This window comes from Dermacentor silvarum, chromosome 4 (assembly GCF_013339745.2).
Source record: "Dermacentor silvarum isolate Dsil-2018 chromosome 4, BIME_Dsil_1.4, whole genome shotgun sequence".
NCBI lineage: Eukaryota > Metazoa > Arthropoda > Arachnida > Ixodida > Ixodidae > Dermacentor > Dermacentor silvarum.
Window position 1 is genome coordinate 143,972,893 of NC_051157.2, and position 18,913 is coordinate 143,991,805.

The 18,913-nt window shown below is 47.6% G+C and overlaps 1 protein-coding gene across 1 annotated transcript in view; it reads left to right on the forward strand.

Annotated features, from left to right (window-relative positions):
* Positions 1 to 17,939, forward strand: part of LOC119448964 (phospholipid-transporting ATPase ABCA3-like) — a 32,702-nt gene extending 14,763 nt beyond the window's left edge. The window contains 8 exon segments of the mRNA XM_049666588.1: positions 2,619 to 2,875; positions 5,898 to 6,248; positions 7,362 to 7,382; positions 7,384 to 7,521; positions 9,114 to 9,295; positions 15,859 to 16,032; positions 16,990 to 17,212; positions 17,673 to 17,939. Coding sequence (XP_049522545.1) covers positions 2,619 to 2,875; positions 5,898 to 6,248; positions 7,362 to 7,382; positions 7,384 to 7,521; positions 9,114 to 9,295; positions 15,859 to 16,032; positions 16,990 to 17,212; positions 17,673 to 17,912 — 1,586 coding nt within the window. The 3' untranslated portion in view covers positions 17,913 to 17,939.
* The last annotated feature ends 974 nt before the right edge of the window (positions 17,940 to 18,913 follow it).

Consider the following 18,913-nt stretch of genomic DNA (forward strand, 5'->3'; position numbering starts at 1 on the left):
AAGATCCAGCGAAAGGTACGTCTGATGCCGATGTCAAGAGTCACCGACTTTTAGGGCCCATTCACACTTGCGACTAGGCGAGGTCGCGCGACCAAGTTGGTCGCAAAGCGACCAGTCGCAAGTAGTCGCAAATGGTCGCTTTTCTCGAAATGCGACCGTTTCGGGCCAGTCGCTCACTGCTCGATTTTTCAGTCACGTGACCACAGTCGCAGAACAGCTGAACCAATCAGATGCGAAGGAACAGGACGTCCGTATACGCTGACGCTTATTTTACGCGGCGATGACATTTCAAGCAGACGTGAACGGCATATCGTGATACATTTCGGTTTAGCGACTCGTCTGTCGCATTTGTAAGTGTGAACATCGTTCGTCTTGAGTAGTTTTCTGGTCGCCAGTCGCAATTGGTCGCGCGACCTAGCCTAGTCGCAAGTGTGAATGGGCCCTTAGTCGTAGGTCCGGATGGTTAATCTGTTGACAGCCGTGAGAGAAAGTGAGTCGAGAGGACGGCGTCGCTCAGCCAACGTACGAGGAAGAACGCAGATATCGGTGCCAGTGTCGACGTGATAATGGACTTTGGTGACACGATCCACGGTGATGTGGAAGAGGCGACTGGATCTGGGGCCGGGAACAGCGATCGCCGCCACTGTTCGGCCCGGCCTTTTACCGCATAGGAGCAGTGCTGGTGGCCCTGGTTTGCGTGATAGCCGTAGCGTCGGTGGTAACAGCAAAGCGTAACGCATGCTAGAGAACGGGATCCAGAGGGATTGAGGCTGGGGCGGCGAGGTCGTGACGACGAACGCGACCGGTGTGTTGGGACGGCAGCGACCTCAGCTGTCAGTCGCTACTTGCTGGGTGAGCTCATCGTTAGCTTCGAGGAGACGCGCATAGCTGTTGCCAGCAGCTGAGACGTGCAACGGAGGGTCACGAGGGCAATGAACTGTGGCCACGGAGGGAAAGCCGACATCCACAATTTTGTTGGCCAACTGAGCCAGAGATTCTAGTGTCGTGAATGAAGACAGCGGTCAGTATCATGTGCAGCTGCGATGGAAGGCGCTGCAGGAAAAGTTCCTGTAGAAGTGCGCTGTCCGCTGAAGGAGCCAGGCCTCCAGCCAAGGCTTGTATGCGACGCAATAATCGGGAGGTTCGCAGTCACCACGCTCCTCCACTGTAAGAAGTTGCTGTAATCAATGCTGCGTCGTTTCAGTATAGTGCGCTGGATGAGCGTCGCCTTCACAGGAGCAGTCGACAGGCGGGGAGCACAGAACATCGCAAACAACCGCAGGCACTATTAGGTGGTAGCGCTCCAATGGTGCACGTGGTCGAACATGGACAAGTGCGAACTGAGGCTGTGATGGCAGAACAACTATTCGATGGTAATGAACCAAAAGTTCCGAGGCAGACGAATAGAACTCGGGGAGCTTGAGAGTGGAGACCTCGGGGTCGCGGGGTGGTGGCGCTGATGACGGTACTTGAGCAGAGGAATCCGAGGCCATGGCTTACTGAATAGTAGGCGAAGTGCGAAGGCAGCGGGGCTCGAGCTCCTGGCTGTGGTAGGCCTAGCGAAGCGGCTGAGGCAAGTGTAGGGCAGGAGCTGAGAACGATGACGTGAAGTCTGGAGTAACCAATTTGTGGGAGAGGAAAAATTTAGAGCCCTTCCCCTGTCGAGAAAATGGGGGCACAAGAGAAGCTTGTGGCCAGAAGACAGTGTCGCAAACGTTCCGCTTCGTTTAGCCTAAACTCAGGGTCGGCGGCTCTTCGCTGACTTTGGCCTGAACACCGCGTTCATCGAGTGTGATACAATTGTTCATGTTTGTCTGTGCGCGCTGACACTATGCTCGTTAATTTAGTTAGGAAGTGAATGTTTGCAAGTTTATACGGCCGCTGTAACTACTATTCTTACTTACGTCTATTATTTGCTATCGGAATCGATGCTTCACCGTTCAGGCGAAGCTGCAACTTTTTTTGATATCGCCGCTGAGCATCCCATTAAAAAAAAACGATGTAGCTGGCGCTCGCAATTCGTAAAGTTCGAAAGTGAAGAGTTACAACTTAGCACTGTTTTGTACTTTGTTCATATTCCTGGTCATATTTTTAAATTAGGAATATGTGTTAAGATAAAAATATAATATGGTATAATAAGCTGTATAGCCAACATTTACTAGCCCTCGCCGACTCTGGCCATGTTCGTGCATTTGCGATAGGCGTATCTTGTATCTTAAGATAAACGATACTTCAGCGGATGTATAAAAGATAGATATTGATACACGTCTTTCTCAATGCATTATGATACAGATACATGATACTCCAGTCTTATGATTGTATCTAAAATACATGTATCTTTGATACTGCCAAGCCCTGGTACTCAAATGAGAGGTTCAGCCTTGTCTTTGTCTTCCTTTCTTGTGTCAGTGTTTCTTATTGTGCTAAGTTACTTGTTCAGTTATTTAAAACCTACTAGCCCAACAATTAACTATTATTCAACATACTAATCGTACCCGTCACTGTTATTGAGGAATGTACAGCAGTGTGCATTATTATAGCTTTTTTTTTGGGGGGGGGGAGGAGAGGGGAGGTGGAGGATGACACATGCAGAAAACGTTTTCACGATGGTTTTGCAGACGTCACCAGCCCAGACCGGATGGAGTACGTGATCTACCCATTCGACGTGCATCCTTACTCGGCCTTCTACGAGGTCGTCACCCTGTCCGTAGAGGGCGCCGTTCTGTTGGCGCTGCTGGTATTGCTCGAGTACCATATAGCAAAGATTGATCAGGCGCTGAGCGCGCTTGAACCGGAGGTCTACGCTGACAACTTTGTACCCTTCTCGTTGAAGCCTGGAACGTTGCCGAAAATCACCGTATCGAAGAGCGTGAAGGTAAGTTCATAATCTAAATGGTAGCGAAGATGTACAGCAATCATAATCATCATCGTCATGGTAGCGCTATTTCGTACCCGTATCCAAACAAAGGCATAAACCGTTATCATTGTATTCGATCCTCGCCCGCCTCCGCCAGCCTTTCAGTTCTTTTGGTAACTAAGCTGTTATTCTAATCATCATCATCAGCCTATATTTATGTCCACTGTAGGACGAAGTATTGTCCCTGCGATCTCCAATTACCCATGTCTTGTGCGAGCTGATTCAAACTTGCGTCTGCGAATTTCCTAACTTCATCACCCATAGTTTTCTGCCTTCCTCGACTGCGCTTCCCTTGGTATCAATTCTGTAACTCTAATGGTCCACCGGTTATCCATCCTACGCATTACATGGCCTGCCTAGCTCCATTTCTTCCGCTTAATGTCAACTAGAATATCGGCTATCCCCGTTTGTTCTCTGATCCACACCACTCTCTTCCTGTCTCTTAACGTTACGCCTACCATTTTTCGTTCCATCGCTCTTTGTGTGGTCCTTAACTTGTTCTCGAGCTTCTTTGTTAACCTCCAGGTTTCTGTCCCATATGTTAGCACCGGTAGAATGCAATGATTGTACACTTTTCTTTTCAACGACAGTGGTGAGCTATCCAGTCAGAATTTGGCAATGTCTGCCGTATGCACTCCAACCCAATTTTATTCTGTAAATTTTCTTTTCATGATCAGGGTCCCCTGTGAGCAATTGACCTAGATAAACGTACTCCTTTACAGAATCTAGAGGCTGACTGGCGATCCTGAATTCTTGTTCCCTTGCCAGGCTATTGAACATTACCTTTGTCTTCTGCATATTAATCTTCAACCCCACTCTTACTTTCTCGTTTAAGGTCCTGAATCATTTGTTGTAATTCGTCCCCATTATTGCTCAATAGGACAATGTCATCTGTAAACCAAAGGTTGCTGAGATATTCGCCGTTGATCCTCACTCCTAAGCCTTCCAAGTCTAAGAGCTTGAATACTTCTAACCATGCAGTGAATAACAATGGAGATATTGCGTCTCCTTGTATGACCCCTTTCTTGATAGGTAACTTTTTACTTTTTTTAGTGAAGAACCAAGGTAGCTGTGAAATATTTGTAGATATTTGCCAGGATATTCACGTTATTCTAATACCAATCATTTAGTCTGTTTCATTACATTGTGTGGCCTGCGCTCTTGTTTATCGATGATAATGGCTAAGATTTATTGATATCCTCTTTCAAATTGGTCTGTGACAAATAGTTGCTTAGCCGGCTTGAGCTAATCAGGTATGCTATACATGTTTTTTATTCGAGAATTTTTGTATAAATCTTTTATCTTTTTTATTCCTCAAAACTTCTCTCTCTACCTTGCACCACTACCGATGCCTGTAACGGATCCGGTCGTATCAATCTCTTCCCTGCTTTTTTTCCAGCATTATTCTAAACGTGTCTTGCTTATCTCGACTGCTGAACAGCTAATGGTTCCCTTGGCTTTAAATCCCAGCCCTTCCGGAAGGTTGGGGATTAAAGTCTTCTCCACCTTGCGGTATCACGCAGAAATCATTTGCCGTATTCTGGAATGTGTACATAAACCATGGTTATCTCTGGGGTGATACCGTGGGATTCCATTAGGATGTGCTCAGCAGTGTCCGGCTTTCTGAGGCAGCCGACACGCGCCGCATCTTGTTGGGTATATTTGTTCCAGTGTGTTTTTGTCCTTAGGCAACAAGCTCGACTGTCAAATAGCGAGGTACTGCCCTCGGTGTTATCGTAGAAAATTTCTCTTCTAATTTCCTGCTTGCCTTTCTCGTCAATCTCCGTGGTCTTTGTTGTTTCTGTCTCGGCAAGAGCGCCATATGCCTCGGTTCGCTCTCTAAACCGCGCTGCCATCTTCAATGAAATCTCCAATTCCCTCATATTACTTAATATCGTTTGTGACATGGTCGGCAGCTTCGTTTTAAATGTCTTTGTTGGCTTATAAGTTTGGGTGGCAATACTTTCTACATTACTCAAAGGACAAATTCCTATAGAAAGTTCATTTAGACAACTTTTGAGGCTGTACACAAACAGTCAATACGAAATGTCTCAACTTTATTACCGAACTACCTTTAATTCTTTGAAATAGCGAAATAGACGATAAATGGGAAGCTTTTTAAATATTTTCTTGGAAGTGCAGAAAAATGTCTTTCGGAATGTTTTCTTGACCTTTTTGAAGGCTCAGAGACAGTCGGTAATGTCGTTTAGGTTTTTATAGATTTTCTTTGCCGTGTGCACCAGTTGTGTCCTGCTAAGTGGCAGATGATTGGCACGAACAGTAAAAAAAGGCGTGGCAGAGTACATAATTTAGCATACAAAATGTCAGTGCTGCGCTTTCATTCCGCTATTTAATTGTGTGGAGATGGTTGTATTAGCTCTCTGAACATGACTGCGCAGACGATCAGTTGATCGTCTACGAGGCAGTGAAATTGCTTGACATCGGTCATGTAGTGTGTGAGTCAGCCTCGGAGATCCTCGGCTGGCAGTTCTTTTCGGAAGCCATAATCGTGAACCAGGAACCTATCAATAACCACCGACGCAGAACTTCTTCAGCGCAGCTCATGGCTGATGCTGTCTGTGGGTGTAGCATTAGCCAAGTTTGACGCTTAGAAAAAAAATGATATAATATGAGTTTTTGAGATCCTTGCGGTGTTCGGTCGTCTGTCATCTTCCACCACCGAGATAGTTGCTGTGCACTAATTTCTTTGTTAATTTTAAAGAACAATTTAACCAATAAAACAATCAACAGCTCGGCTAACGTTATCTAGGACACCCAGTATAATTATTGGAACACTCGCAATTTTCAATGAAAGCGAGCCCAGCCTGCCAAGTTATGGCTACCCTCAAAAATAAACTTGCCGGTAAAGAGTGTTCATCTACTGTTGTAGAAAGGCCAAGAACAGTTATTGGAGCGTTTTCAGGCGTGGTTTTCTCACTGCTTGAAATTACGGGCTGATGAGCGGCATCGCTATTTGCAGTCCGGCAAGGATGTGGACCCGGACGTTGTGGAGGAAGACCGCTTGGTGGCCACCTTAATCAAGGATCAGGCGCGATTCGCTGACCCTAAACTAGTAGCAGCCGGCTTACCGAAGGAACAGGCTCCAGTCGTCGACACAAAACCAGTGCCGGCCGATGAACAGGCGCCAGTGGCTCGCCCAAGATCAACGCCGGGCAGCTTAGCCAACACGCAGCTGCAAGTCGCTGACGCAAAAGCAGCGGTGGCTGGCTTAGTCAACGCACAAGCGCCACTCGCTGACGCAACACGAATGTTAATTGTGCAGCGCCTGCACAAGACGTACGGGTACGTCGAACCCAACCCGGTGCTCCAGGTGAGTATTCACGTATAGTGATTACGTGTGATGGATAAGAGGAGTGTACGCCTTGAAATGTACAGGGTGTCCCAGCTAAAAGTAGCCAACGTTTTAAAAACGACGGAGTGTGCTAGGAGGCTAAAACCAACTCAGTGGGGTTGAGGATCGCGTGCCCTGGTCTGCGGTATTTTTTTCGTTTTGAAAAGTTTTAAAAAGTTAGGCGATTAGTTTATGGTAATTAGCATAAACTAATCGCCTAACTTTTTAAATATTGACTTCACCAAGAAACTGTCAATACGAAAGTTGTAGATCACATTTAAAAATGGCTTACTCAAGTGTTTGCAATTAAGTACCATTGATCGAGAGTCTTGCAATTACCTTTAAAGAAAGCCTGCGAAATACAAAAACAACCGCGTGATAGCGCTACTATTTCAGCGCCCCTATCGTTCTTAAGAACGATAGGCAGAAAACAGCACGTTGCAGACGGGGACAATGGAAGATACTCCCTAAGGCGTACTTCGCTAACGCATAAAGCATCACGGCTGCAAGCCAGTTTCTGGTCGACTGCAGAGAATGGACGCTTACTTCGTTTGATAGTCGGGAACCAGCCGCGGTAGGTCCTCAGCTATGGCATTCTGCTTCTGAACATGTGGTTCCAGGTCGCGTACCAGTTGGCTGGCGCGGAACCTAAAAACGCTTGTCTACCATGCTTTTGGCGCCCGTTAATTATTTCCAGGTTGTCAAAACCACACTACGACGCTTTTAAATCCACGCAATGTGTTCCCACGGGACGTTAACACCCAAGACAATTAAATCAAAATTGTGGTGAAGCGATATCTGAACTAATTCTAGAATGGCTCCTCTCGAAATTGCATGAGCATTAATGGTAGCTCTTCGTAACAGTGTAAAGGCACAAACTAAAAATAGACAAATCACTGTGCATTCATATACATGACACCCATTTGCCTGTCTTGTCTTATTTTAGTAGGCTGAGATGGCTTCAACCTTACGACCACCTTAAGACTGCCGAGAACACCGTGTTTTGCGCTATATCGCATTGACCAAAGTGCCTTTTGTAAACGTATGCCTCACGTGAGTCGACTGTCCACTGCTGTTTGCGATCGTGTGCAGGGCCTCAGCTTCACGGTGGCCTACAGGCGAATGTTTTGGCCTGCTTGGCGTCAACGGCGTGGGCAAGACCACGACGTTCCGCATCCTCACCGGCGACATTCTGCCGCACGCTGGTGATGCCTATATCGGCGCGTGCTCACTTGTGAAGAACACGAGAGAGGCAAGAGCGCGCTTCTGTAGAAAACGAGGCTGTGTTACGTCTATTTTAATATAACTAGGAACTTCCATCACTGACTACTAAGCTGTAGTGAGTGCACTGCGTCGATTAAAGGGGCCCTGAACCACCCCTCGGTCTTGGTGAAATAATATAGTCCGCGGGTATACCATACGCTGCTGTCAATATCTCAGCCAAGTTTTGCTGTCGTACGCGGTGCGTGGAGCTCGCAAGCGGAGCGCGAAGTTAACTTTCTCTCAAACGCTCTCGTATCAACAAAGGCCATGATACTCACTATCGTCTCTGTGCTTTATTACGTAATAACGCACATTCCAATAGGCGGTTGCTATTGGTCGCTGCGGTCGGTTACACCGCGGCCGCCGCGGGGTGCCGCCACGAGTCCACTGGCTAAGCGCACTGCGGCTCGCTGAGGACAACCGCGTTTGGCTTAAGTTTAGCGCGTCGTAGCCTCCAAAATTGGAAGTCGTGGCGTCTACGTTCACATCCAAACTGAAATTTGAACTGCGCGCCACGGTGACGTTTCGAAGGCGGAGCGTTGTGGCCCCGCCAAACTCCGCCGTAGCCGTGCAAGGCATTGAAGGAAGGGGGAGCACAGCGGATGCCGTGTTTGATTGCCAATAACTCCGCTTCTGCTGAACGCATTGAAGTAGTATTTGCGGCAAAGTATTTCGCAAATAGCCTATTTTCACCTTTTTATTTCGCCACTTCGATAAAATTGGTTAAGGGCCCCTTTTAAACTTTTGTAAGTTCGATGCGAAGTATGTATATATTGCAAGTATTTTATATTTCCTGGCCCCGCTACGAACGCGCGAACGCGACGCGCGTCCGTAAAACCTCCACCCCTTACTTTAAATATTTCCTCCCACCTACACAGTGACTCTTTCTCATTAATTTATTTCCCAAATGCTTCTGCCACCGCATTCTAAACTCAGGCGAATGTGCCATCCTGAGAAATTGTAGGTTTACTCATTGATTAATTATTATGTTGTAGGAATTTGCACGTAAAACATTAAAACATTTACTATAAACAGCTGTTTATGTAGGATTGCAAATAATATTGACAAGGAAGTGGTTGAAAAATAAGTTCCATTTTTCCGGCGTGCTTACGAATCGCATGGTACCCTTTTGCGGTGCCTTAGTCTATCACATGGATAATCTAAACACTTTAGAGAAAAGTTCACCCCTGGGCCGTCTCCATTATACTACATGTGCAGAGCGCGTTGCCGAGTAGCGTTGAGGCATATTCAACGGCAAAGTTGCATTTATCTGCCAAGGGATCGTAAAATATTTGAGAGAACTTGCAAAAGTTTTATAAAATGTAACACGTACAGAAAGAAATGTTTAAAAAGGGTTATGTAAAATTTAAGGCTTTTTAACTCCCAAACATGAACAAACTTAAGCTTCTCTTGGCAATACAAAGAGAAGTTTGATGACGGTGGTGTGAAAGTTGAGAAAACGAAGCCCAGCTGTTGCGACTGCGTATAGTTTCGTGATCTGAAATATTATGAGCCTCCCCCCCCCCCCCCCCCCCCCCAGAAAAAAAAGTTAACCTCTCACTTATCGCATATCGCGCACAGTTTCAACGATACATCGGCTACTGCCCCCAGAAGGACGGCCTGCTGGACATGCTGACCGGTGAAGAGACCCTGGTGCTCTTTGCGCGTCTAAAGGGCATTCAGATCACGCAACAGTACTTGGACACGTTGCTGGACATATTCCGCCTGGAGGAGACCGCCGGCCAGCTGGTTGGCACAATGAGGTACTGAATGAATGTGTTGGAGTTTTATTTTGTTAATTTTTCGTTTGTTGGTATTTTCCCCCATGAATCGACATATCTTGCTACTTCTCAATTCAGGCCTGGGAAAGAATACTCGTAATTATGGCGCTATAATACTTAATCGACCTGTCATCTGCACTGCAGCTTTTAGCGATTTGAACAAAACGCCCTCGAACATAGCCAGGAAATGTAAAAGCGTATTATTGCAGCACAAAATTCTGGCGAACATTCCTTACCCTTCATTACCCTGGCTGGAACCTAGACGTAACAATGTTTACTGACGACGGTCTCATACGTCAGTGCTTACAATTTGAAGAACATAGCTAACTGAATGAAATATTGAACGGATAGTTCCTCTGCAATCTTGCAAAAAAATTTAACTTTTTAAAGGTTGCCTATGGCAGATGCCAAAATTTTAGTTGATGAGCTGGTCTACTCGAAGAGGCGGACATTACTGGCACAAAAATTGAAATGCATAATCAACTAATTACCAAAACTTCACTAATTATGTTTTTGACTAATTGCCTGATGGCCCATATTGCAATTTACAAATTCTAGCCAGGGAATTCGCAAGGCGGATTCACTTGGAACGAATTATCAGGATGACACCAGTTTCGAGATATTAATTCCCGAACTTTGTGGAGAAATGCATTGGCGTTCCAGTTACTTTTGTGTTTCAAAGCATAAAACGACGTTTTTTTATAAAGTAACTGGAACGCTAATACATTTCTCCGCAAAGTTCGGGAATTAACGTCGCGAAACTGGTGTCATCCTGAGAATTCACTCCAAGTGGATCCGCCTTGCGAACTCCACGGCTAGAATTTGTAAATTACAATATGGGCCATAAGGTAATTAGTCAGAAACTTAATTAGTTATTTTTTTAATTATTCGGAAATGGATTTCAAAATTTTTTTACAAGTAATGTCCACCTCTTCGAGTAGACGAGCTCATGAACTATAATTGTGCTATCTGGCACAAGGAACCTTTACAAATTCTTGAGGAGGAGGAAGAGGAGGAGGAGGAGGAGGAGGAGAAACTTTATAATACAGTAAGCTATGCGGGGTTTATTCCTGGGTGGTTCCCTCTCACAGGGCTCCACTGGCAATCGCGGCTCGCCGGGCCTGGTCGAGGGTCGCCAGTTGGCTTCCCAGGTCCAGTTCGGAGAGTCTTGCCTCCCAAGACCACTGTAGTGAGCGTGTGTGACGTCACTCGTGGCGAGATTGCCTCGTCCGGTCTGTCTGTGCATTGGTGTGTTATGTGCGTGAGTGTTGCTGTGTGTGTGCTACGCCAGGGACATGTCTGGGACGTATATCTGTCTGGGGAGATGGCGTGTAGTCGGGACAAGTGTGGGTATGTGTTTGTTTGCAGGCGGCGCCAGTCCCTAGCCTGGAGTCTATTGGGAGCTTTGTGCGGGGGAGCGTATTGTCTTCTTGCAAGACGTTGGTCCTCCAGTATTTCTTGACTCGTGGTTAACTCATGGGTCGCTACTCGGTCTGTCGGGATCTGAAGAACGGTGTGGTCTGCCGCTCGGCTAGTGAGACCTCGAGTTCCGCAGTCCACCTCTTCGTTGCCCCGCAGGCCTTCGTGCCCGGGGCACCAGACGATCCCGTGAATCCCCTCTAGAGAGCTTGTATAGGGAGTGTTCCCTTCAGGTATAAACGACACGCCGCTTGTGAGTCCGTAAGGACGCGAGCGTTTCTTTGCTTGCTCTCGGCGTCACGAAGTGCGAGAGCGATCGCTGCTGCTTCTGCTGCTGCGCTGCATGTGGCGCGGATGGAGGCAGAGGCAACGAGGTTCCCCTGATTGACAGCGGTGATCGTGTATTTCGTCTCGCGTCGTGGCGACGAGGGATACGGGCTAGCGTCCGTGTAGTATACATCTGGGTCTCTGAGACAGCGTTTGGGCAACATGCGGGCACGCGCTGCTCTCCTGCCTTGATTGTGAATTGGGTGCATGTTCTTGGGGTTAGGGTCTACTATAATGTTTTCTCTAATTTGGTTAGGGAGGAGTTGTGTTTTTTCTTCGCAGTACTGGGGTGTTAGCGGGTACCCTAGGCGTTGAAGAAGGTGCCTTCCCTGTTTCGTCTTGTTGAGGCGCTCCCTCTGCGCTATGAGTGTGGCGTTTGCCAGCTCCTCGAAGGTGCTGTATACCCCTAGCGCTAGTAATTTCTTTGTGCTTGTGCCTGACGGTAGCTGTAAAGCCGTCTTGTACGCCGTTCTTATAAGAGTGTCCATGCGCTCGGTCTCAGTCTTGCGCTTAACTTGATACGAGGAGTGCGTACGTGACACTGCTGATAACAAGGGCTTGTACCAACCTTATGGTTTCGTCCTCTGTGAAACCATTTTTGCTGCGCGCTACAACTGGCGATGAGTGATGCGATGCTTCCTACTACGTGATTTAATTTGTCTGAGGCTTCCCTTATGCGATTGTTTTCCTGGATGTGCATGCCCAGTGAGCGTGTTGTCGGGACTCGCTTTATAGGTTGCCCTGCAATCTCGAGATGTATCGCCGGTGCTCGATGTTTCTTAGCTTGCATTGGGCCGGATTTGTAGGTACTCTGACTTCTGTGGGCCACATCTCATTCCTGCTGCTGTTAGATATGACTCGATGTGTTCGATAGCAGTAAGTAAAGTGTTCTCTCTGTCACCGTATGAGCCCTTGGTGGCCCATAGGGTGATATCGTCGGCATAGAAGGCACGTCCGAGTTCTGGGATGTTTTCCAGTTGTAGTGCAAGTTTCCTAAGCCCGATGTTGAAGAGGAAAGGAGATATTTAGATCCTTGCGGTGTACCCCTCTGTGGTAGATCATACATGTCTGATTTTATGCCTGCTATGCCGATGCGGGCTTTGCGGTGACTGAGAAAGGCGACGGTATACTGATATACTCGCTCCCCGCATCCAATGGCGTAAGACCATCTAGGATGGTCTCGTGTGCTATGTTATCAAAAGCATTTTTCCACGTCGAGGGATAGGAGTATGTTGTTGTTGCTGCCCGGTTGTGGGTTGAGTACTTCTTCTTTCAGGAGGAGGAAGACGTCCTGTGCTGACATCCCTCTCCGGAATCCATACATGGAATTTGGGTGTAGTTCATGTTCCTCCATGTGTTGTTCAATTCGAGTGAGTACGATTCGTTGAAAGAGTTTGTCCAGGCAGGACATTAGCGAGATCGGTCGTAGTTGATCGGGCCTGCGTGGTTTGCCCGGTTTGGGTATAAGGACTATCTGAGCGGTAGTCCATTCCTCGGGTAATGTTCCCCCCGGTGTCCACATTTCTTCGTTCAGCCGCTGTGTAAATGCTCGGAGGGTTTCATAACTTAGGTTCCTCAAGATGGCGTTGGTGATCCCGTCGGGACCCGGTGCCGTGTTTTTCTTGAAGCTCTGTGCGGCCGCGTATACCTCTGCATACGTGATGGGTGCATCGAGCCTCTCGTTCGGAGGTCCCTTATAATGAGGGTATGGCTTCGGATGCCCGGTCCGGATTCCCGTGTATCTTTGCTGGAGTTCCTGTATGAGTTGGTCCTGGGTTCTCGGATATTCGCCAACAAGTTTTTGTATGGTTGTGTTTGTTTCTGTTTTTGTACTTGGAGGATCGAGGATGCTGCGGAGTATGTTCCACGTCTTTTTGGTGCTGAGCGTGCATTTAAGCGAATCACAGAACGTGCGCGTATTGTCCCTTTGCACCTTCAGAGCATACTTGCTGGCCTTCATAGTGATGTTTGCAATCCGAAGTCTAAGTTTCCGTTTCCGGTTTAGTTTCTGTTTGCGCCATTTTTTGGTGAGACCTCTTCCCATAAGTGTATTAGATGGTTGTCGATTGCTGGCATGTCGGTATCGGTTTGGTAGACTTTGGTGTTGGCGTCATATAATTCTTTGATGCGCAGGGCCCACTCCTTGATCGTGGCATAGCGGCCTTGGTAGTCTGGTAAGGGTGGACTAATAAATTTTTGAAGTGTTCGCTGAAACACCTTATATAGCTTGCAGCGCCCACCGACGCTGATAAGCGGGGACGCTTAGTTCGGCGCTCTTGACCGGCGCTTTGGGGCCGGCTGCGAATGACGACGACAGAAAAGTTGGCCGGCGCGTGCTAACGGCGCAAGCACGGCACGCGCTAGTCCGTTCTGAAAACCTGCTGAGCTGCTGCTCTTGCTCTGGTAAGGAGCCTACATGCAACGCCGTTTGCTCTGGCGCTCCGCTGCGACCCCTCGGTTCCCCACAAGCTCTTGTGTAGCTTCTTAATACATTTTTAATATATTGCCAAATATAATGTATCTACCTGTAAATCTACGGATGCAGATACACTTTCATTGACTTTTCTGCGCCTTTATATGTGCAATAAACTGTTGCTACTATTATAAACCACCATTTAATTTTTAACCATAATCGGCCAGTGCAGAGCTGTGGACGATAAAAAGGAACTGTAATTGCGTGGAGGAATCGTAAAATCACTCAGTCACTGCGGCCTTGAGCATAGTTAGTTTTGACCAGCACTGTGATATGAACGTTTCTGGGAAATTGGCATTTGGAATGCCAGTGTATTTCATAGCGCATTTCGGGGACGGATATCTTGAAGCTGTCTCTACTATAGCAATTGATGGTTAATGAACGTGACTTTTAACAGCGAGGCTGTTAAAGCTGGAGGAGAAACGTCTGAAGTCCGCAGAAAACCCTGCGCCGTTGCCTAGCAACAACCAAACCACAGCTGCGCACCACCTGGCCCAACCTCACCTAGCCGCGCATGCGTGGGAGCAGTAGCGATGACGTCACCTCGCGTTTCCTAGTAACCGCCGGCGCAGGTGCGCGCTCGCTTCGCCCGACACAGACACGGCTCCGCCGAGCACCCGCCAGCTGCGCGCTACTGCGCATGTGCTGTGACGTCATCCGGAATGTCCTCTGCTCCGCGCCGCCCGTACACTGTGCATAGCTTTCGCCCAGTGTGCATGCGCTTGGCCTCTGAGTTTGACATAAAAGGGGCTGCGCCTAGTCGTGTCAACTTTCGCTGGACATCGAGCGGCTACCCTCCAACGCGTTCGGCGTCGGCAAGCAACAGCGTTCTTGCTACTGTGCCAACCTTGGTTAGCCTGCCTGCGTTTGTGGCATGCCAGGAACGCTGTCGCTCGTAGGCGCTGTCGCGTTCAGCGCTAGTCACGCGAAATGTCGCGAAAGGGAAGGTACATCCGAAAATAATCGCTCGAGAATACCTTCCCTACATGCGTAATTAAGTTAAACGAAGTTAAGACCTAGCAGCAATCAAGTTAATACCTAGCAGTAGCAGCCAGTAAGACTTGAGCATCGACAGTTTCGCTGGGTCTAAGCTTTGCACGACCGAGTGCACACTTGCTCGTTTTTTATCTAGCCGCGGACCTCAATTCCACATGTGCGAGAAATGCTCTAAAGTAAATAATAATGTAGTTATTCGCAAGAAACTGTTGATTAGGTAATTGAACATTACGCTTTGTTGTGCCAAGTACTCGTAGCTAATTCAAATAATCCACGTAAATTTAAAGTGCGACTTCTGTCAAGTGAATTCTTTCTACAATAATGGTAACCGCGGGAGACGAACTATTGGACCGTGAAAGGCAGTCTTAGAGCAGCTGTACAGCTGCGGTCCCACCGGCAACTTATTTAATGGTTGCTTACGAGAATATAGATCATTCTCCCTAACTTTTTATTAATACATAAACCGGTCGTGCACAATTGAAACACGCTGGCTTTCATAAAAGTGCACATATTCACATTTAAGTAGTCAAGCGACAGTGTTTACCTTGAATAACGGCAAGGGCCGCGAGGGCGGGGACGTAATTGTTGCCTTTCGTCAGGTGTGAAGATAGCATTGGTGCTATTGAATTTTCAAGGAGAACATGCTTCGACACAAAGCGACATATTATACAAGCTGTAGCGTGGCACCTGGGACTGGTTCATGTAACAGTTGTACTCCAGTGCTATTGCTTTGCGCCCTATAACCAGTGGTGATAGCGGAGCTGCGCCCACGGGTGTCACTGAGATCGGTCGGAGTGAGCGGTGGATAATATGAAAATAGTGGGAACGAGAAATAGAAATCCCCAATTTTATTGCTTGGCACAAGGTTTATATTGCTTGTTCCTGTAAAACTCGCATCGACTGACGATAAGCTTTCGGCTCTAAATTACTTTCGCCTTGTGGGCGCAATATTAAAAAAAAAGGTTGCCGAAATTTTGAGTAAGAAGTTATTATTCTAGCAAAGTATGTCGGTAGTCCATGAAGACGTGTAAAACGTGCACGTTTACAAAAATGAATGTTAACAGGGCCTTTAAGCCCAGAAGTACGCATGCGGTTGTCTGCCTGCGCGCTCAGATGCTTGGAAAGGCATGGAGTTTCGGTTTTAAACGTTTTCTTTAATTGTGTGCGCATCCCATGAAGCACAGACCCGCTCTGTATATTTATATGCTGATATTTGTTTGCTACATATATGTGCTTGAGTTAGTACCAGGATTGTTCATATGAGATGCTCAGATAAGTTGTATGCATGCTCCACTTGAATATAACCTCCATTCGTTCGCTCATTTTGCAGCGCCGGTAACCGCCGCAAGTTGTCGCTGTGTGTCTCCATGATCGGCATGCCGCCTCTGCTTCTTCTCGACGAGCCCTACGCCGGGGTGGGCGCCATTTCACGCCGGCGAATTGTCAGCTGCATGGGCGAGCTGCAGCGTCTTGCCAAGATCTCCATCGTTCTCACCTCGCATAAGTACGGCGAACTTAAATGAAGGTGGCATCACTTAACAGCATGCGTTGCTTGGTTGTACCAACAATACTCAAAGGCTAGAAAACAAATTAACTTCTTCAAGCGTTTATGCAACGCGCATATCGTACGTCATATCAGCTCGAACGGTGTGAGCGAATCTTGGCTGATGTGCCGTTCCCAACCTGTACAAAAAAGCTTTAGGAAGCACCACCAAGGGCGTAGAAGTGAGAAGGACATCTTGCATTAAGAAAAGCGAGCATGCATGCCTGATAAACTGATGTTGAGTAAATTATATTGTCCCTCGTCAGGACCAAAAACCATCTTGAACGTGCTCGTTCTTTCAGCGCACTTTTTTGCTAGAGTTCTCTTGCTAAGGCTTTCGGTGTTAGGAAAACAAATGGGAGCGTCTGTTCATACAGCGCCACAAGCACACGTGGGGCATATATGCACTAACACCCCTACTCTGTATGGCGACCGCTTTAGGCGTTCTTAACTTGTTCAGAGTAAACCTCAAATGAACTCGAAGCTGAAATAGTTGGGTCGTGATTCTACTATAATGTGGCTAGTAGAGTGGAAATAAGGGAAGTACCAAGCACCAGCCTTGCCATCATTTACTTCATGCTTCTATTCTGTTTCCAGTCTGCTGGTCATCGTACCATATTAGTAAATGCGGTGCAAACATGCAATTGCGGCGTGCGAGCATGCTCGCAGGCCGCAATTTATTTGAACTGCTATTTTTGGCTGCGAGACATGCAGAAACACCAGCAGTTAAAAGAATGACAAAGAAGAAGAAAACACTCGTTCTCGCCCAATCTTTACTGAGGAGCATGTCGCGTTTACAGTTCACTGGGAAAACCTGCGTGTTTGTCGAAGCATCACGGAGACATATCAGGCAGCACTGCATGGCTTTAAGCGACGGTGATTGTGCGGGAAACATATTCTGTATTGTACACGACGCAGCCTGTCTGACGTGGAGTTCCTGTGCAACCGAATCGCCATTCTGGGCGAGGGCAAGCTGCAGTGCCTGGGATCGCTGTCGCACCTGAAGGAGAAGTTCGGCAAGGGCTATACCATCTTGGTGAAGACGTTATCGGACCGGAAGCAGGACCTGTCCTACCAGCGGGACGTCAGCAGGGCTGTCAATAAGAGCTTTCCTCAAGCCGAGCTGGTGTACACCTACGAGGTGTGTGCATTAGGAGTGGTGGGTGGTGGGTGCTGTGTGGCAAAATCTAGCCAGGGGAGCTGCATCGCAAGCCGCACTTCACGGTTTCGCGTGTGTAATCATTTAAATCAGCAAACACGCCCGTGGGCCGTACTTTGGATGGACGTTAAATAACCCTAGGCGGTCAGATTTATTCGGAGTACCCTCCTGCGTCATGTCCCGTAATTATACCGTGCTTTTGGCACATATTCCATGCCCAGAATTCAATTTTTACTGGTAGCAGTTCTTTGAGTGGCTTCTAGGTTTTTCTTCGTACGTAGACATGAATGCATACAGAGAACGTTGGGATTATGTCACTTGAAATTTAAGGGCAACAGCTGCGCGAGGATGCATAGCTACGAACTATTTCTTCATTACGTCTATGCGTCTCGAGGCTACCACAGCCACACTTGGCATCTGTGGCTACAATCGACTTTTTCAGGGTATGCTGGAGTTCCGCATGTCCCGCGTGGAAATTCCTTGGAGCGAGATGTTCTCCCGCATGGCGCGCATCAAGAAGCGCTTCAAGCTGCAGGACTTCTACATCTCGGACACGTCGCTGGAGCAGCTCTTCCTCAGCGTGACACGCAAGGAGGCCAGCGAGGCGGCCGCCGCAGCAGCCGCGCAACAGCAGCAAGCTCCAGTGGTAGGACACACCATGGCCACGACCTTGGGCATCTAGCGCGCTCACCGTTGACCTTAACTCGTACCGCCAATAAAATCCTACGGCGTGTTTATTCAGTCATTCATTTGTATATAACATGCGCAACACTCCTTTGTATAAAACATTCTAGTACCACGGTCGCTACAAATAGCGGCCGTGGTAGCACACTAGATTGGTTGGACCCCCATATCCTTAACCTTGCGAGGGTCACCACTGTACATGTACGGCAGTGGTTAATCGGCCGTGGCCGTACTTATACGGTGGTGACCGAACATTTGAAAAGTCGCTCCTTAGCGAAGTGCAGCCTAGTATCGCTCAGAGGTGTTGCGACTTCGTGTGATTTCTGAACAAATTGTTATTGGGCTTCCAGTAGAACTGATTTTTTTTTGCCAATAGTTAAGGAGCATTTTCGCTTTGCCCATTTATAGTTTTTTGCCGCGTGCTGACGACTACTGCTAGCTTATTTTGTATTCGAAATTCTTAAGGGTGGAATTTCGCGTTACGAGCCTCAAAAATCTCTCTTGTTATCACTCGAGGCGTTACCGCGAGATGTTTACTCGCATGGCCTTCCCTATGCGCGCGATTACCTTGTTTACAAGTGGGCGTTCACAAACCAGCAATAATGCTGCGCGTGCGTGTTTTTTTTGAGACGTCCGAGAACTAAATTTCTTCTAGAGATCGAACAAATGATTACTGCAAGTTTTTCACTGGCTTCTTTCTTATGACGTGTGCGCACACGGAATACCTCGCTTTTGCTATGACCTATACCTGGCGACTCACTTTCTGTGGCAACACGGCCCAGGCTACGGAGCCTTAGCCTTGGCCGTGCTGTCACAGAAAGTTGTCGCCAGGTATAGGGTTACTGGAGCCACCTCCAAGAATGATCCAATTTATTGAGGCGGAAACCTTATATGTCTCATCGTTCAGTCGACATTCAACGTCCTTGAGCGAAAACCGTGTCGTCGAAGCGAAATCTTACACGATGACGACTCGGTGTGGTAATTCACTTACTGCACCGA